Genomic DNA, 16,091 nt, shown 5'->3' on the forward strand with positions numbered 1-16,091 from the left:
TGAGGCAGCCATGGACCTGCCTAGGCCCCACCAGCCCTGGGCCTTCCCCAGGAACCCCTCCCTGTGTTGACCTGCATCTAAGCAGTGTTCCCACTCCCTGGCCTCTTGTTTAGTGGCAAAGTTTCTACACCCATCCTAGTTTGTAAATATCCTGTGTGGAAAAGGGGACTTCAGGGAGTCAAGAAGCCACTGACAAAAAAAAAAACACCAAAGGTCAACCAACATGGGGTTACCCATCTCATGTAGTGGACTCAATAGTACACACACTCAGATGTGCGTGCCTAGTATGCGTAGTAAGTAATGTGTGCCTTCCTACCAGTTATGGCCCTATGTTTCTGGGCCCCAGGAAGAGGAAATGCAGAGTGGCAAGGGCTGAAAACTACACTGCAGAAAAGTTGTGCTCTGAGCATTTCAGGCATGGAAAGCAAAGACACTGTGACAAAAAAAATGAGCTACATGAAAGATCTCTGTGAGGGAGAACCCAATGGAAAGAAGGGACCATCAAAGAAGGAGGTACCTTTCCCTGAAGGGATGAGAGAACTTCCACTTTGATTATGTCCTGGTCTAAATGATGTCTGCGTTTGTGGACTCAAGAGGCTTCCATAGCCTTGGCAGTTCATACCAAGAGCCTCAGGTGATCACTGACCTCATAAACAAGAGTGTCAATTGTTAAATCAGCAACAGGATTCACTGTGCACTTGCTCCCCATGAAGGACCTCTGTCCTTAATGAGTTGTACTATGAGAATTAACTGTAGAACTAGTCTTCAAATGATACTTTATACTTTGTGTGTCTGTGTGGGTGCAAACTGTTAAAATCTTTACTTAGTATGTACTAAGTTGATCTTCTGTATATAACGATAATTGAAAATGAATCTAGCATGTGATGGGAGAGGGAGTGGAGGTGCAATGGTTTTGGAGGTGGGAGTGTGGGTATGTGTGGAAGAACCATTTGCTACAATCCAAAGTTGTACTTATGAAATTTATATTTATTAAGTTGTGCTCTGAAGCAGAATGTGTTAGATGCTAGTCCTTCTGCCCACATTGAGCGAGATGGAAGTGTAAGGGACCCCCCCCCACATTTTGCTATCATCCCCATCTTTCTCTTATTTCCTAACCTTGTCCTCCTGATTTTGATAAGGAGTTAAGGATTGGATTGGATTTTTGGGAGCAATGATAAGGATTGGATTTTTGGGAGCACTCCTATACATCTCCTTTTTTGGCCCAAGTCCTCATCCCACTGCTTATAACCAATAATCAGCCCAGGAGAATTCCCTCTCTGGCGTCTCCCTCTCTCCACACTAATGAAAGGGGCAGAGCAACTTTTGTTACCTCATATTTATGCAGAGATATAAGTGACGCCAAGGGCTTTAGAAAATGAGTTAGCTTGGAGCCAGCACCGTGGTGCAGTAGGTTAATCATCTGCCTGAGCTGACGGCATCCCATATGGGTGCCAGTTACTGTCCTGGCTGCTCCTCTTCCAATCAAGCTCTCTGCTATGGCCTGGGAAAGCAGTGGAAGATGGCCCAAGTCCTTGGGCCCCTGTACCCAGTGGGAGACCTGGAAGAAGGTCCTGGCTCCTTGCTCCTGGCTTCAGATTGGCATAGCTCTGGCCATTGTGGCAATTTGGGGAGTGAACCAATGGAAGGAAGACCTTTCTCTCTGTCTCTCCCTCTCATTGTCTATAATTCTACCTCTCAAATAAATAAATAAAATCTTTTAAAAAATAAAAGAGAATGAGTTAGCTGAACTGGGGAACTGGTGTATTCTCACATCTCCTGATTTCTACATCACACCTCAGTTCTAGGTGCCAACATTCTAATGGTATCCATGGCCTTTCATCACTCTGCCTATGATAGGCCAAGGTACATGTTACCCCAAGAAAAAGGACTATATCATATAGAGCCATTTCTTCTCTGTCCTATTTCCCCTGATTACTCTTGAACCTACACCATGGAACCATTTCCCTGATGGGTGGGGCTACTCACTGCCCAGGTGGGTGGGGCATGTTTATGTCATAAGGGACACTGTGACACAGGCTGGCCTGTAAAAGCAGCTGTAGTCCTGGACCCTTACCAGTCACTGGTTCTAATTGCTAGGAGCCTCTTCTAAAAACATGACAGGTAAGCCTCAATAATTCTTGCCTCCCAATGCCATCTTCCCCTTTATTCCTTATCTTCCCTCCAGCCTGACCCTCCTGATCCTGTAGCCCGGCCCATGTGTCTGGTCCTCCACCCCAGCCTGACCCTACTAGCTCTGTGTTTGAGCCTTACCATCCTGCTTTTCCATACTGGCCTCATCCTCCTCTGGGCCCTCCACTCCAGCCCAACTATCCAAGTCAGCCATACCATTGTTACTTTCCTTCTGTCCCTTCACACCAGGCAAAAACCCCAGATCCTGCATCTTGGACTCACCCTCCTCCTAGAGCCCTCCCCATATCCAACTTTCTTTTTCTCCCCCTGGACCCTCCTCTGGGTTCAGTATTTGAGCCTTTTCCTCCTCCTGCTCCTCCATACTGGCCCTACTCTCCCTCTGATCATCATGCACCCCAGCCAGGTCCTGCTCCTGCTCCTGCACTTCCTGCTCATACTCCTGGGCTTCCACATAAGGCTCATCCTACTACTAATTCCTCACTCAAACCTCATCCCCCTTCTCATCCTAAACACCAACCTTGCCCTTCTTCTGTCTCTGAACAGAATCCCCACCCACCCCCTGCTCCCAAGCACAAGCCTCGCCCTCTTGCATCTAAACACAAGTACCAGCCTCCTCCAGATGTTCCTCTCAGCCTTCCTTTTCCTTGTGGCCATGATCTCCAGAAATGCTTTCTAACACTTCTTGCACAAAAGCCTCACCCGTCTCCTAGCCTTTTATGAAGACACCACCTTCCTGTCACTGCTTTCCACAAGCCTGGCCTTTCCTCCATTCTTTCTTCACAGTGCAACCATCCTTCTGTCCAGTCAACATGGTGCCAGCTGTTCATTGCACCTGTACACCAACCTTGCCCTCCACCTGGTCACCCACACTGCTCTCAGTGTCCTCCTGCTTCTCTGTGCCACCTTCGCCTGTCTTCTCATCCTGCCCCCAAGGCTCACCCTCCTCCTGATCCTCTCTCCCAGACTCAGCACCACCCTCCTTCTGACCCTCCTCTTCACCCTCCTTTTCCTTCTCTCTGCCATCCTGTCCACTGTCCTTTTCCTCTACACCAGCTTCACCCTTATTCTGGTCTTCCCTCTCCACTGCAGCCTCTTTCTGATTCTCTGCTCCAGCCTCACCCTCCTCCTGGCCCTCCTTCCAAGCATCACCCTCCTTTTCTTTCTCTTTATCAGCCATCTCCTCTTTCTGTTCAACTCCAGCCTCAAGTTCCTTCTGTCCCTGCACCCTAGCCTGTCCTTCCTTCTGGTATGTCATTCCAGCCTCACCCTCCTCCTTATCCTCCATCTCAGCCTCATGCTGCTCCTGCTTCTCACCCTCCTCGCCATCCTCACCTTTGCTCTGTACCTCAATGCTTGCCTCACCTGTCTTCTGCTTGCCCATCCCAGCCTGACCTTGCTTCTAGTCCTTCCTTCCCTCCTCACTGTTCTTCTTGCCCTTCTCCCTAGCCTCACCGTCCTCTTCCTCTACCTCCCTCTTCCCCCACCTCCTTCCTCTCATTTCTACATAGCAACTTCAACCTTCTGTGACTACATCCTGTCTGCCCACTTGCTTCCCACACCAGCCTGATCTTCCACACTGTCCTTAGCTTCATATGATCTCTCACCTCAGTCTTGCCATGCCTCAGGCCCATCAAATTATAATCCTCTAATCTACCCTCCTCCCAGTTCTCCTTCCCTGACAAATGAAACTCCTTCCCAGTACCTGACCTCAATTACTCCATGCCCAGCTCTTCAAGACTCTGTTCCTATAATACCTAACCTGCTAATTGCCCTGTGTTATCCTACCTGTTACGCCTCTATGTTATCCCCAACTCCTCCTAACAAATCTACTTACTAGTCTTCTCTACCCCAACAGACCCCCACCCACTTGTGATCCAGTCACCCTATCCATACCTACTGGTTCACAAATATAATCCTGGAAGGAAGTTTGCTTCCCACTGCGATGGTTTTGGTGAAGCTCACAGTTGTGAAGACTGGACTCCCAGAAACTGGAAGGTGGGTATATGGTGTGGCACAATGGCATATCACCCCTCAGCCTGAAATACTATTTGGTTCATTACAGGCCCCTTTTCCATGATCAAATCCTGGTTATGTGACTAAAGTACTTTGCCTTCACCCCACTTGGTTCCTCTTAATATACTAGAGTATCTTTAACTATTTCCTATTCCCTGAACAGGCAGTTAGATCCTCTACCACCTGATCAATGTGCTTCCATTAGCCTTTACCTTACAACATGGCTAGAGCAGATCAAATTGCAGGACCACAATGGAGAGAAGAATTAGGGAGATTCATCCCCTCTGTTCCCCAGGAGGGTAAGTTTTGTTGAGTTGCCCTGAGTTAAAGTCAGTGAAAGAAATGGGGACCCTGAGAACTCACCTACAGGGCATGAAGATTCCACTGTAGGTAGATGGGGACCTGTGTGGTTTTTGTTTGTTGTTGGTTTGGTGAGGGTGTTGGAGTTGGAAGGTGGTAGTAGTTGTAGTTGACCTGATCTGGTTGTGCTCAAACTTTGTTGTTTCTTTTAATTCCCAAATGTTTTATAACAAAGTACAGGGTCCATAGACGGTTTTCCAATAATCTTGAATATACATGTTGTTGAATAAGCATGACACAGTCTCTGGCATTGCCCATAGAAATATAACTTTTATAGTAATTTCCATCTCCTTGGAACTTCAGAAAATCCCTGTAGCGGGTGTGCAATGGAGAGAAGGAGTCACTGTTTGGCTGGTGAACAATGACATCGTTATCTCCCAGGATAAACTCCATTTCCATCCATTAAGCTGTCCAATCATGGTACTCAAATGTGTGCAGAGAGGTGTGAAAAATTCTGGACAATTCTGATGCCTCTGACCTATAAGCTATACTCTTCTGCTCCCTTATTCAGGAAAATGCAGTCTTTCTTTGGGGGATTAAAAACCGCATGTCCCTTGGACAAGTCATAGCTGCAAGGATAGGCAATCTGTTTCTATTGTTATTGAGTCAGCAAGTTGTCCTGTGATTGAGCTGTCCTGAAGCTTTTAGTTTTCTTCTGGCATCTTTGTCCCAGATCTGACAAAACAGGCCCCACAGTTGCAAGGGTGCCAAAACTCAGGTGGATTGAAATTCCATTTACTCCACAGAGAACCTGAGGCACTGAAGTGCTGATTCCATTGGATAGATGACATTTAGATATGCAGTTATCTTTGGCTGGATTTACAATATTGATATAATGATTAGCAACTCTCCTTGCAATAGTTCCCATGGCAAAACCAGTTGGCTTGTTCTGTTTGTTTATAAAAGTAGCCACATGTCAAGGCTGATGTTTCAGTGGAGTTTTCAAGTCCCCTGAATTCAGAAGGTTGATTCTCTTACTGATAGTCAGCCTGTCTCCACAGTTGCTACCATGGTCATACTGTATCAAATCTGTACAGGAAATCTCTTCAGAGTGTTGCAACATCATCATAGGATTTGATAAACAGGCATCCCAAAACTTGAGTCTCATCCAAGCAATTGGTCATCACACATCACACAACTGTAGACTGGGGCTTTGATGAAATGTTTGCTTCCAACAGGAGTATCATGCTATGCAATCTGTAGCACTTGGTTGCTATTGAGGTCCTAAATTTTGACACGGCTATATCAAAATGCAACACACTGATGTGTGTGTGTGTGTGCGTGTGTGTGTATACACCTCCAAAATCTTTTTCAGCAGATTGGCTTACATGAGGTCTTGTCAGCAGGTAACTACTTCCTGCTTCTGCCACACAACCCAAGCCCTGTTCTGGTGGTATCCAGAAGTGGCCCAGTGGCAGAGTCAAATCTGAGGTGCTGGGTCAGGTGAGTTCAGAGCTGTAATGGGACAGAGAATGGAATGGGACCCTCAGTCACAAAGTAAGGTCATGACAGGAGGTATTTTCAGTAAAACAGTGCACAAAATATATGCCACTAGGGATACAGAAGACAGAATGTTTTTTTTTAATGCCTATTTGTTTACATTTCCTTGAAACACCAATCAACAATGAGGTAGAGAAAGAGACAGAGAGAGTTCCAGCTGCCAGTTTTCTCCCCCAAAGTACAACAACTAGGGCCAAGCCTGGCTGAAGCCAGTAGCCTGGAACAATGTAGAGTATGCAGGTGGCCCATTTGCTCTATTCTTTCTAGCTGAGTATACTAATATTATTATAATAAATGCTCTCTCAGAGACATCCTATTTTTAGGCTCATTTCATAGCCACACTAATCCAGAAATGTTTACAATTAATTTTGCTGTAAAAATCCTCCTACTAACAATGTCATTCCTATGAATTTGAGCATCCTACCCTCAATTTCATTATGACCATCTCATACAACTCCTATGAAAAAGTTTCCTACCTCTTACAATAGCTCTATGCATATGACACATCTCCATACCCATTATACTTTCAAGCATTCCCCCTCACATATAGAAATATGTCTGACAAAAGTTACTTTAATAGAGTAAATAATAGAGGTTTAAGCCCTCTTATTTCTAGAACTATAGGCCTTCAACCAACACCTAAGAACTCAAAATTCTTCATGCTACCTGATACACCAAATTCTATAGTAAGGTCAGCTAAATAAGCTATCAGGCCCACACACCGAAAATGTTGGTTTATATCCTTCCCATACTAATTAACCCCCTAGTCCTAACTATTATTCTAGTCACCCTGTTCCTAGGCACAATAATTACAGTATTTAGCACCCCCTGATTAACCATATGAATTGGCCTAGAAATAAATATATTAGCCATTATTCCAATTTTAATTAACAAAGCCCCACCATGATCAACAGAAGCTGCAACTAAGTATTTCTTAACACAAGCCACAGCATCAATAATCTTAATAATAGTAATTACACTTAACATTCTTGACTCTGGCCAATGAACAATAATCCACAAAATCACTTTACCCCAATCTTAATTATATTAGCATTAATCATTAAATTAGGAATAGCTCCCTTTCACTTCTGAGTCCCAGAAGTAACCCAAGGGGTCCCCCTAAGCACTTGGGCCATCTTCTGCTGATCTTCCCAGGCCATTAGTGGGGAGTTAGCTTGGATGTTGAGTAAGCTGGTGCAAGAACTAGTGCCCATATGGAATGCTGGCATCTCAGGCAGCAGCCTTCCCCATGACACCATAATGCCAGCCCTTCATTTCACCACTTTGTATTTTAAATAAATGTAAATCTAATAAATTGATCTTCTGTATATAAAGATAATTGAAAATGAATCTTGATGTGAATGGAATGAGAGAGGGAGCAGGAGATGGGGGGGTTGCAGGTGGGAGGGAAGTTTTGGGGGTAAAAGCCATTGTAATCCATAAGCTGTACTTTGGAAATCTATATTTACTAAATAAAAGTTAAATATATATATATATATATATGAAATCTAAAAAAAAAAAAAAAAATCAGGACTCATTCTTCTTACATGACAAAAACTAGCACCCCTATCTGTCCTTTACCAAATCTCACCATCAATCGACTCAACCATAACAATGTTAGTAGCCATCCTATAAATTATAGTCGGTGTCTGAGGAGGGCTTAACCAAACCCAGCTCCACAAAATCTTAGCCTACTCCTCAATTGCCCACATGGGATGAATGGTAGCCATTATTACATTTAATCCAAATACTATAATTCTAAATCTAATTACTTATATTCTATTAAAATTCCCATATTCATAATATTTATACATCACACAAGCACAACTACCCTTTCACTATCACAAATATGAAATAAAACCCCACTAATAGTTTCAGCCATCCTAATTACCTTAATATCACTAGGAGGCCTACCCCCACTAACAGGCTTTATCCCTAAGTGAATAGAGCTAAAAAAAATGGCAATATCATCATACCCACCACAATGGCTATATTAGCACTTCTAAATTTATACTTCTATTTACGCCTCATCTACTCTTCCTCACTGACAATATTCCCAACAACCAACAACTTAAAAACAAAATGGCAATTCAAATCAATGAAACACATACTATTTATAGCCCCACTAATCATTTTATCAACAATATTTCTTCCCCTCACACCAATATTTTCAGTACTAAGCTAAACTTAGAAGGGTTTTATGTTACACAGACCCAGAGCCTTCAAAGCTCTAAGCAAGTAAATTATATTTAACTCCTGCTTAAAGACTGCAAATTAACTTCACATCTTCTAAATGCAAATCAGGTGCTTTAATTAAGCTAAGTCCCCCTAGATTGGTGGGATCCAACCCCATGAAATTTTAGTTAACAGCTAAATACCCTAGTCAACTGGCTTCAATCTCCTTCTCCTGCCATAAGGAAAAAAAAAAAAAAAAAGGCGGGAGAAGCCCCGGCAGAATAGAAGCTGCTTCTTTGAATTTGCAATTCAACATGAAAATTTCACCTCAGCGCTTGGTAAAGAGGGCTCAACCTCTGTCTTTAGATTTACAGTCTAATGCTTACTCAGCCATTTTACCAATGCTTCTGTTTATTAACCGATGATTATTCTCTACCAACCATAAAGACATCGGAACTCTCTATCTCCTATTTGGAGCCTGAGCTGGAATGGTAAGAACAGCCTTTAGTCTGTTAATTTGAGCAGAATTAGGCCAACCAGGAACTTTACTTAGAGACGACCAAATTTATCATGTAATCATCACTGCACATGCCTTTGTAATAATTTTCTTCATAGTGATACCTATTTCAGAAACGGGTTAGTCCCACTAATAACTCGATATAGCTTTCCCCCATATAAACAATATAAGCTTTTGATTCCTCCCACCATCCTTTCTTCTTCTGTTAGCTTCATCAATAGTAGAAGCCGGTGCAGGTACTTACTGAACTGTTTACCCACCACTAGCGGGTAACAGCCCATGCAGGAGCCTCGGATGATCTAACTATGTTCTCTCTTCACTTGGCTGGGGTGTCCTCTACTCTAGGGGCCATTAATTTTATTGCAACTATCATCAATCTAAAACCCCCTGCTATATCTCAGCATCAAACCCCCTTATTCGTATGATCTGTTGTCATAACAGCCATTCTTCTTCATTCCCTGCCAGTTCTAGCCGCTGGCATTACAATACTCTTAATGGACCAAAATCTACACACAACGTTTTTTGACCCTGTAGGAGGAGGAGACCCTATCCTCTATCAACACTTATTTTGATTCTTCAGACACCCTGAAGTATATATTCTTATCCTTCCAGGATTTGGAATAATTTCTCATATTGTAACATATTTTTCTGGCAAAAAAGAACCATTTGGCTACATGGGAATAGTGTGGGCTATGATATCAATTGGTTTCCTTGGGTTTATCGTTTGAGTTCACCACATATTCACAGTAGGAATGGATGTGGATACACAAGCCTATTTCACATCAGCTACTATAATTATTGCCATTCCTACGGGAGTAAAGGTATTTATTTGATTAGCAACCCTACATGGTGGAAATATTAAGTGATCCCCAGCCATATTTTGAGCTCTGGGGTTTATTTTCTTATTTACAGTAGGTGGCCTTACAGGAATTGTACTAGCCAACTCTTCCCTAGATATTGTTCTCCAAAGTGGTAGCCCACTTCCACCATGTCTTATCCACAGGAGCTGTATTTCCCATTTTGGGGGGGGGGGTGATTCACTCATTGATTCCCTCTGTTCTCAGGCTACACTCTGGACCCTACTTGGGCCAAAATCCACTTCACTATAATATTTGTAGGAGTGAACTTAACTTTCTTCCCTCAACACTTCCTTGGACTCTCTGGCATGCCCCGATGATATTCATATTACCCAGATGCCTATACAATGTGAAACACTGTTTCATCAATGGGCTCCTTCATCTCCCTCACTGCTGTAATTGTAATAATTTTCATAATCTGGGATGCCTTTGCCTCAAAGCGAGAGGTAGAAACTATTGAGTTAACCACTACAAATCTAGAGTGACTTCACGGATGTCCACCCCCATATCATACATTCGAAGAGCCTGCTTACATAAAAGCCTAGGCCAAGAAAGGAAGGTTTCAAGCCAGCTGCATAACCATTCTGACTTTCTCAATAAGATAGTAAAACTAATAATAATGAGAATATGAACAGGAAAAGATCATGCTCTCTATATTGTTGCATAATAAGATCATTATAAAATGGATATCAATGTTTTGACAGAAGGGAAACAGTCTAGATTTGCGTGTGTTTGTGTATGTGTGTGTGTGTGTGCACATGCGTGTGTGCATGCATGTATGTGTGCTCATGTTGACAGTAGGCAGAGGGGTTTGGGGATATGGGTACCTAACTTGAAGATAAGGTAACTTCTGCAAATCATTTATAGCCCATTATTGATGCATGTGAGTATCAGCAATAAAGCAGGTCCCACCTGTGTGGTATGAGGGAAAGGTATTCTGTGGTGGGACCCAAGGTGGGCAGCTCTACAACATAGAGGCTAACATGACACCAGGCTTATGTCACACAGAAGGCTACATTATAGTCCCCAAAGAGAAGACTTATGGGTGAGATATCAGGGTAGAAGGTTAATAAAGAGAAGTATGTGGGTGCAGCAGAGTGTAGAATATGTTTTGAAAGATTTCATGTGAGATCATGTAAGCAAATGTTGGGAAGCTGTCCTCAAATCAGGTTTAAAGGAGGCATCCCGTGGAGCTGTACTCAATGCATAGAATCAGAGTTGTTCCATACAATGCATGTTTCACGTGCATTCCTCCCTGATATAAGTATGTCCTGAACTATACTTGTTCTTCACAATTGTGTGAGGAAAGAAACAAGTGGAGTATATAGTGAGAAAGGACATGCATGAGTTGATGTTTAGGGGTTTATTAAACCAGAGCTGGCCCACCCCTTCATAGAAGTTGTACTGGTCCTAGCATTAAAATAACCTCTTTTTAAACATATTTATTTCATAAAGAGAACAGATTTCACGTAGTTCATATATACAATTTGAAACCTGCAATGATTCTTCCCACTTTCACTGACTCCTGCTTTCCCTACTTCCTTCCTCCTGCCTTTTTCCTTTCAATATTATTTATTTTTTTAAAGCAAGAGTTAGGAAGAGAGAGAGAAAGAGAGATCTGCCATTTAATGGGTCATTTCCCCGATGGCCACGATGGCCAGGCTGGGCCATGCCAAATGCAGGAGCCAGGAGTTTCATCCAGGTCCCCCACATGGGCTATCACAGTCCAAACACTTGAGCTAATCTCTGCTGGTTTTCCCAGGCCTTTAGCAGTTGTTGCACACAGGACATAAACCAGAACCCATATGTGATGCTGGTGGCCACACAACACTGAACCCCATACATTCAATTCACTTCATGCTCATCAGTTTAATTCTGCACTAATTAACAATTCAACAAGAAAAATACAAAGACCACTGTTGCACAAAAGTAGATAAGGATTATTAAAAAATTATCAAATGTGAAGCTTTCAGTTTCACTCATATACATTAAAATAGGGGGTACAGATGACCCTTTCATATGCTGATTTAATTTCCTTTGGATAAATTTCCAAGGGTGCAATGACTGGGTCAAATGGTAGATCTATTTTCAGATTTTTGAGGAATCCCCATACTGTCTTCCACAATGGCTGTACTAGTATACATTCCCACCAACAGTGGACTAGGTACCTTTTCTCCCACATATTCACAAGCACTTTTTCTTTTTCCTTTTAAGTTTTGGTTGATAGCCATTCTAACTTAGGTGATAAAAAATTGCTTGTTTCATTGAGTACAGCTCCATGGGATGCCTCCTTTAAACCTGATTTGAGGACAGCTTCACAATATTTGCTTCCATGAGCTCAAATGAAATTTTATCTGCATTTCCATGATGGTCATTTGTCCATGTGTCTGTTGTATTTCATCCTTTGAAAAATGCCTTTTCATTTCCTTTGCCCATTTATTCACTGGGTTATTTGTTTTGTTGTGGTTCAGTTTCTTTTTTTTTTTTTCTTTGTTTCATTTTTTTTTTTTTTTTGACAGGCAGAGTGGATAGTGAGAGAGACAGAGAGAAAGGTCTTCCTTTTGCCGTTGGTTCACCCTCCAATGGCCAGCACGGCTGGCGTGCCGTGGCCGGCACACCACGCTAATCTGAAGGCAGGAGCCAGGTGCTTCTCCTGGTCTCCCATGCAGGTGCAGGGCCTAAGCACTTGGGTCATCCTCCACTGCCTTCCTGGGCCACAGCAGAGAGCTGGCCTGGAAGAGGGGCTACTGCGAAAGAATCTGGCGCCCCAACCTGGACTAGAACCCTGTGGTCCGGTGCTGCTAGGTGGAGGATTAGACTATTGAGCTGCGGTGCCGGCCTGGTTCAGTTTCTTGAGCTCCTTATATGTTTTATGTCTTAATTGGTTATCAGGAGGATAGTTTGTAAATATTTTCTACCATTCAGCCTGATTCCTTTTCTCTTTGTCGAGTGTTTCCTTTGCTGTTCATAAACTTCCTAGCTCAAGCTAAGAAGTTTAGAGCTTCTTCTGGGTCTCACACGTGGGTGCAGGGGACCAAGGACTTGGGTGATCTTCTATTGCTTTCCCAGGTACATTAGCAGAGAGCTGGTTCAGAAGTGAAGCAGCTCAGTCTCCAACCTGTGTGCATATGGGATGCTAGCATCACAGGCAGAGGTTTAACCTGCTACACTACAATGCTGATGTCATCTATTTGACTTTTGTAATTCATCCTTTGAAAAATGCCTATTTAGGTCCTTTACCCATTTCTTCACTGGATTGATTGTTTTGTGTATACTGAGTTTCATGGGGTCCTTATTACTCCTACATACTAATCCTTTATTAGCTGACTAGTTTGCAGATATTTTCTCCCCTTCTATCAGTTGTTTCTTCATGTTGCTGTTTCCTTTGCTGTTCAAAAGCTCCTTAGTTTGATGTAACCCCATTAGCTTATTTTCCTTTTATTACCTGTGTGTCTGGCTTCATGATGACATAGAACATGGCTTTTAATGTGACAGATTGAAAACAAATCTACATTGTGTGTGTGTGCTTCATGCATGCATGTTGACAATAGGCAAATAGGTTTTGGAAGGTTTTCAACATGGAGAAATTTCTGACTCTTTCTCACATCTTTTATAGGAAATGAATGATGAAGGTGAATGCTACCAACGAAGCACTTATCAACCTGTATGGTATGAAGGAAATGCATTCTGAGGTGATAAAAAAGGTGTTCCATTGTGCGACACAGAGATTGGAAAGCTGCAGTACATACATAAGATGAAGCATTCAAACAGAACTGAGAAGTAAGATATTGGTGGTCAAGATTGTATAAAGGAAAGTGTGAGTGGTGGCGTAGGGTTCCAGTGAATTTTGGAAATTTCATGTGAGCTCATGTAAGCAGACACTGGGAAGACATTCCCTGAAACAGGTAAGATCCGGGCCATGGCTCCAGGACACAAAGAATTAGGAGGTTGTTCAATACAGTGAATGTGTTCAACAGTATTCCTCCTGATGTAAGGGCATCCTGAAATATGCTTGTACTGTACAGGTGAGTGAGTGAGAGGATGAAACATTTGAAAGCTGGGGCCAGTTGCTTCCTTTGAGGCAGTTGTACAAGTGCTTGTGTTAAAATGAGAGGATATGTGACTGAATTAAGTTCACAAATAGATAAACAGGAAAATGGAGAGTTTTATCTACTTATGTATTGATAGGCTTGTTTATTTGATTAGCTAGAAACATATTGGCATTGAATTTTATTTCTGCAGGGCCACCTTGTGCTCCCATGGAGATCCCTTCCATTATTCTTCAATGTTTCAGTTCACCCACTCTTGACTTGGAGCTGTCTACTGCTCTTAAGCCCAGGTCTTTCTTCCTTTCAGTCATGGTCAATACTGCTCTCAGGCATTAGAGGGTGCCTGAGGCAAAGGGTGGATTTCAACATGCCTGAAGACTGCAGTGAATGCACCTAAGGGGGTTGAGGATGGGTCCAAGGGCTCCTTATTGTGGAACCTCTCAGGTCAGCTCCTCCATAATGACTTCTGAGGTTCACAGAGACCTACACATCAGCCATAATGAGTGCCCCCACATTGATCTTCACACAAAGTCAGGAGCCTCAGCACTGTGAGCACAGGTTTCCCATGAGAGGACAGAGGCAGGAACCATGTCCTGTACAGGAATATGGGTCATGTGCATGAAAAGTGAGAAGACACAACCTGCCTTGCTTCTTTGGTGCAGAATATGAGGCTGTGGGGCTTTATGTGTGCTGCTCCCAAGGGCTGAGCTGCAGAGGAGCCAAGTGTGTTTGTGCCACTGCCCCATGTCAACTCCTCACTGCTCTGCAGCTCAACAGGCCCTACCAGGTTCTATCCCAAGTTGTGAGACCTGGAGAGGAGTGGGGATGGGTGAGTGGAATGTTCCCTGGGGAATCGTGAGTAGGGAGAATCCTTCTAGCTTCTTCCCCACCATTTTGGTGAAACCTAGTAATCCTGCAGTGTAAAATAAATCTAATGTACCTTGTCTCCCTTGGGCTGGAAATTTACATCTTAACTTGCACAGTATATTGTGGAATATTTTTATTCTGGAATAGGAAGTCTTACCTCACTGAGACTCCAGCATTTGAAGAGGGAGTTAATTTGTTTGTTTTCCTTGTTATTCAACCCTCAGAATCACAATGATATCTTACAGATACAGGAAGACTGTTGGGATGCACTCTGGAATGTCTTACCTAGTAGACCTGGGGGTGGCCATGGCATTCAGCTCCACATGTATTGAGTAGGAGCCTCTGCCCAATTCTGTTTCCTTGTGCTTTTGGATTTCCATTCTTAATTTACTAAAAATTCAAGTTCTTTGATTTGAAATACCTTTTTCAGTCTTCAAAAAAAAAAAAAAACACATAAGAGTTTCTACCACAAAACATCAATGTATTTTTAAAAAGTATCATTTGGATTACTTTGCAAAATGTGTTTGAGCAGAAAACCCTAGAATTTTTGCCTGAAGCAACAACAGTCATAGCCCAAGAGCCATTGTAATAGGAGAGATTTGTGTGTAGGTCACCATCAAACTAGGGCAATTTAAGGTTGGAATCCCAGATAAATGCTGAGTCATGGAGAAGAAAATGAAAACCTCAAATGAGATCATCCCATGACCATGAGAAACCAACACGGTTCTTAAATGGAGGAAAAGACTGTGATAAGAACACAGGTACTTCACAAGTGAAAAAATCATGCAAGGAGAATTTTCAACTTATCTCACACAGAAAGCAACATAGATAATAAAAATATACTTGAAAAGCCAGTTTATAATTTGATATGTTGGAAACATAAAATCCTGTGCCCCAGAATTCAAAGATGCCTCTTCCTGTCAGGCACAAATCGAGTGTGAACAAGCCATCAACATGTAATAGACAGTTCATCATGACCAAATATGCAGGACACTTGAAATACAAGGGGTACCTGTAGTCTAACCTTGAGGAAGTTCTGTGTCAGTGCCTGTAGAAATGCATGATATTTTTCCTTGGCCTGCAAGACTAGTTGCATGCAGGTCTGGAGAAAATATTCAGAGAATATGACCTATTTGGAGTTAGAACTGCTACCAATAGTAATTATTTATTTGAAAATACTTTTCAGATTTCCATATAAAATAGATTACAGCCATTCAGCTTCACCAGGTACAGTGCCTTTTGATCTACAGTGCTTTGAGGCTCCCCAGTGAGTGATTATGACATCCAAATGTTCTGCATTTTCATGATTCTTCTTTCAGACTCTGAATTTGAGGACATCAGCTGGAGCCCCTCTCTTTTGCCCAGTGTGGCTCTGGGATTTTACCTCTGTCGTGTCATGCACAGTGAGATAAGGACAGGAAGAGTCCCCTCATCTGGCTTTCAGGACTGCACAAAGACATCCCACATTACAGCTGAAGGAGAGTGATACCTCTACTGTAGGAGTACTCTCAAGAGCAAGAATTTCTGCTCATATTGGGACACCCCTGTATTCTAAAAATTACCACAGATGAAATTAGGTAAGAAGAGGAGAGAGAAAACTCA

At 42.7% G+C, this 16,091-nt stretch overlaps 1 protein-coding gene, 1 long non-coding RNA gene and 1 pseudogene across 2 annotated transcripts; 1 reads left to right on the forward strand and 2 right to left on the reverse strand.

The window, feature by feature from the left end:
* Positions 1-2,974: 2,974 nt before the first annotated feature.
* Positions 2,975-3,532, reverse strand: LOC138847781 (high mobility group nucleosome-binding domain-containing protein 5-like). The gene has a single exon (XM_070067580.1). It carries the CDS (start codon positions 3,530-3,532, stop codon positions 2,975-2,977), a length of 558 nt encoding a protein of 185 aa, XP_069923681.1.
* Positions 3,533-3,611: 79 nt separating this feature from the next.
* LOC138847765 (uncharacterized) lies at positions 3,612-10,122 on the forward strand. Its single transcript, XR_011385718.1, has 3 exons — positions 3,612-4,146; positions 4,328-4,463; positions 9,182-10,122. It is a non-coding gene; the product is annotated as an uncharacterized lncRNA (long non-coding RNA).
* On the reverse strand, positions 5,003-7,652 carry LOC127485907 (mRNA export factor pseudogene; annotated as a pseudogene).
* Positions 10,123-16,091: the final 5,969 nt, after the last annotated feature.

This window comes from Oryctolagus cuniculus (assembly GCF_964237555.1).
Source record: "Oryctolagus cuniculus chromosome 16 unlocalized genomic scaffold, mOryCun1.1 SUPER_16_unloc_1, whole genome shotgun sequence".
Taxonomy (NCBI): Eukaryota; Metazoa; Chordata; class Mammalia; order Lagomorpha; family Leporidae; genus Oryctolagus; species Oryctolagus cuniculus.